This window comes from Salvelinus sp. IW2-2015, linkage group LG34 (assembly GCF_002910315.2).
Source record: "Salvelinus sp. IW2-2015 linkage group LG34, ASM291031v2, whole genome shotgun sequence".
Lineage (NCBI taxonomy): Eukaryota > Metazoa > Chordata > Actinopteri > Salmoniformes > Salmonidae > Salvelinus > Salvelinus sp. IW2-2015.
The window spans coordinates 1,120,932-1,124,631 of NC_036873.1; the positions used below are offsets into that span (position 1 = coordinate 1,120,932).

At 50.7% G+C, this 3,700-nt stretch overlaps 1 protein-coding gene across 1 annotated transcript in view; it reads right to left on the reverse strand.

Annotated features, from left to right (window-relative positions):
- Positions 1–3,700, reverse strand: part of gatb (glutamyl-tRNA(Gln) amidotransferase, subunit B) — a 32,555-nt gene that overhangs the window by 9,056 nt on the left and 19,799 nt on the right. Inside the window, 7 exon segments of the mRNA XM_070437146.1 lie at positions 821–948; positions 1,294–1,319; positions 1,322–1,372; positions 1,375–1,412; positions 1,414–1,465; positions 1,468–1,481; positions 2,994–3,038. Coding sequence (XP_070293247.1) covers positions 821–948; positions 1,294–1,319; positions 1,322–1,372; positions 1,375–1,412; positions 1,414–1,465; positions 1,468–1,481; positions 2,994–3,038 — 354 coding nt within the window.

A 3,700-nucleotide genomic window follows, 5' to 3' on the forward strand; every position in this document is an offset into this window, starting at 1 on the left:
ATCTACCCCGGAGTCACTGTGCTTATAATGAGAGGCTATTTGGCCCCGTCTCTCTCTGTGACAGCCCATTGCCACCTACAGGGCACATGATCATCAGTGCTGTCACGAATCCCCGAGTCAGACACACACTGAGCCAGAGACACACAGTCACATACACACTGACTGAGTTATGAACGGAAATATGGCTAAACAAACAACAAACACGTGAATCCACACATAGTCAACATCCACTCTCACTTTTTTCAAAACGACAAAAAGGCACACAAACACCCACCCATCCACTAGTTCTCAGACAAAGACATAAAACAAAACACATCATACTTTACTCTGTTTGATCAGTCTCAGAACATTCTGGAGTGTAGGATAAAAACAGTATTATAGAAAAACAACTCAAAACACTCAGCTTATTGGCCAGATGTATTCTCTATTCACATTCATGGCCTGCCATAGTAATACCGGAAGGTATCAACATGAAGATGGATAGGAAACATCGCAGGGAAAAAGCACATAAATGATGCTTCCAGTATGGAAACGATTTCAGGCCTCCGTCTAGCCAGGATGTTGGATCCTGAGATAGGATCTTCAACATGGGGTTTGAAGTCAACGCAAGACTGAAAAGAGTAGAACAGAAGAGGAGGAGGAAGGGGAGGAGAGACACATGATAGGAGTTCGGGAGGGGGGAAGGGAGAAGAGGGCGAAACCAGATGAAGGATGTAGAGGAAGAATGATAGGGATGAGGTGGAGAGGAGAAAGAGAATGACTGAGGCTAGAGTAGGACACAGAGGAAGAGGATGAGGAAGAGGACGACTGAGTGTCTCACCTCTGGCTGACACTCAGGTTCTGTTGATGGAGAGGGCCCTGTAGCTCGTTCATCACCCAGCCAATCACCTTTCTCGGATCCAGCCTTGGTCTCCTTGACTCAAAGTAGTCCATTAGCCCGTCCTCATTCTACAAACAGGAGACCCAATGAAACACACTCAATAATACTGTATATACCACAATCTACTGCGCCTTGCTGGACAGAGGCAGAAGTGCAGACACGGGTAACTGGCTGTGCAAGAATAGGTTACTTGGGTAGTTTTTAAATTGAGAGACAGTGAGGGAGAGAGTACAATAGAGAGATAAAGGAAGAGGAGGAGCAGAAACGAGTGCCAGGAAGTGGGAGGGAGAGAGACAGACAGGAAGACAGAAGATGGAAGACAGAAGATGGAGTGAGAAACCTACCATCTCCTATAATTAACTTGCTCATTTGGACATTAACAGACACACCTACATACTGTAGTAGTCACTCACCACCAGGGTGAAGCTGTGTTCGGGAGGATGCCGTAGGTCTCCACCAGCCTCTGCTTCCTGACGCTGGGCAGCTCCGGCAGCCTCCCCTCACCTCCTCCAGAACCACCACCTGGCTGGGGGCAACACCAGGGGGCTGTAGAGCCAGCCTCGTACACCATCAGAGGAGGCAGGTTGGCTCCGGCATGAACCTGGAGGGGGGGGGGGGGGGGGAATTATGGAGAGGGAAGAAAAGGTGGGAAGAGAAGAGAGAGGAGAGATGGGGAGAGAGGGGGATAGAGGATGAGAGGATGAGCGAGGGAGAGAGGGAGAGAGGAGAGAGGAGAGATGAGAGTGCATGTGTGGACAGAGGGAGCACCCAGAGCGAGCACAGTTAAAGACAACAGAGAGGGAGCGAGAAAGAAAGCAGGATGAGATAAGAGAAAAAGAGAGAGTGTGAGATAAAGAGAAGAGAGGGGCAGGGGAGATAAGAGAAGAAGAGAGGCAGGAGTGAGATAAGAGAAGATAGAGAGGGGCAGAGTGAGTATAAGAAAGATAGAGAGAGGGGACAGGAGTGAGATTAAGAGAAGAAGAGAAGGCAAGTGAGATAGAGAGTAAGAGAGGCAGGAGTGAGATAAGAGAAGGAAAAGAGAGGCAGGAGTTGAGATAAGAGAAGAAAGAAGGCAGGAGTGAGATAAGAGAAGAAAGAGAGGCAGGAGTGAATTATAGAAGAAAGAGAGGCAGAGATGAGATAAGAGAAGAAAGAGAGGCAGGAGTGAGATAAGAGAAGAAAAGAGGCAGGAGTGAGATAAGAGAAGATAGAGAGGGAGCTGTTATCAGCAGTTAGAGTCGGTGGAGTGCTGGCTGTAATCTCTGCAAGGCCTCTTAAGACGACACACAGTGTCACACCGGTCAGACAAAGGGCTGTTCTCCTCTACACACAAAACACCACACACATACACTTGTGTGACTGCGTCGCACGCTTACTCTCCGTCATAATTCTTGCTAAACTGATGCGTTAGGGCCGCGGGGTGGCGCTATGTTTTATCGGTATGTTCAATCTACTGGCCCCTATACCCGATTACCCCTCTCCTCTCCCTCCTGTCTCGCTCCCCCTCTTCTCTCTCCTCCTGTTTCCTCCCCCTCTCGCTCCCTCTCTCGCTCCCCCTCTCCTCTCCTCTCCCTTCCTGTCTCGCTCCCCCTCTCCTGCTCCTTCTCCCTCTGTCTCGCTCCCCTCTCCTCTCCCTCCTTTTCTCCTCCCCCTCTCCTCTCCCTCCCCCTCTCCTCTCCCTCCCCCCTGTCTCGCTCCCCTTCTCCTTCTCCTCCCTCCTGTCTTCGCTCCCCCTCTCCTCTCCCTCCTGTCTCGCTCCCCTCTCCTCTCCTCTTCCCTTCCTGTCTCGCTCCCCCTCTCCTCTCCTCTCCCTCCTGTCTCGCTCCCCCTCTCCTCTCCCTCCTGTCTCGCTCCCCCTCTCCTCTCCCTCCCCCTCTCCTCTCCCTCCTGTCTCGCTCCCCTCTCCTCTCCCCCTCCTGTCTCGCTCCCCTCTCCTCTCCCTCCTGTCTCGCTCCCCCTCTCCTCCCTCCTGTCTCGCCCCCTTCTCCTCTCCTCCTGTCTCGCTCCCCCTCTCTCTCCATGCAGGCCCTACAGCAGCGATCGTATAATACCACACACCATGCTGGAGGCTGTGCTGCTAGAAAATACTGAAGTGAATATGAGATGTGCTCACCTGTAGTCCTGAAGGCCCTCCTTGTCTCGCATTGGAATGGTGTGACTGTAAAACAGAGGACACGTGTTATGGCTTTGAGGTACGTGTATAACGATAGTGTTTCGCTCGTTACAAACAGTTACTACGGCAGATTGTTCATGTTGAAGAGGCTGTAAACTATGGGCGAGGGCCACAGGTGTGAGGTGAGGGGCCCCAGTATCATTCTGTGTATCTGGACCATGACAGAGCTGTGGGCCTTTGCTGTCAAACCACACTCTATCAGGCACAACGCACGCGGGCGCACACACACGGGATGGTGTTATAGGCAGGTGACATTTATTGTCATGAGTCTTGTCCTGGAGGGCAGAAACTAGTGAGTGATTCCCCTTAGATAGGCCTGCATCAAGTCAACATTGGCTTTTTTTGTTCTTCATTTTAGTTGTTTTGACATCAGGATTGTTTAGTCAGTGCTCGGTTTATACTGTAGGGGTTTAGGCATAGGGTATAGTAGTTGTGGCTTTTAAGGTTATGTTAAAATCTCATGATTTTTTATGACTTTTGTGACTGTGCCAGCTATATTCAATCCGCTCTGCAGAGTCTGCCTCCAGAACAAGATTCATGTACGAAAATGCTAACTTGCGTCATTAGAGGCAGGCCCCAGCTGTGTGAAGGCAGCTCATCTTTCCATGGGCTTTATCAACACTCGTCGGCAACCCACCACTGGTCCA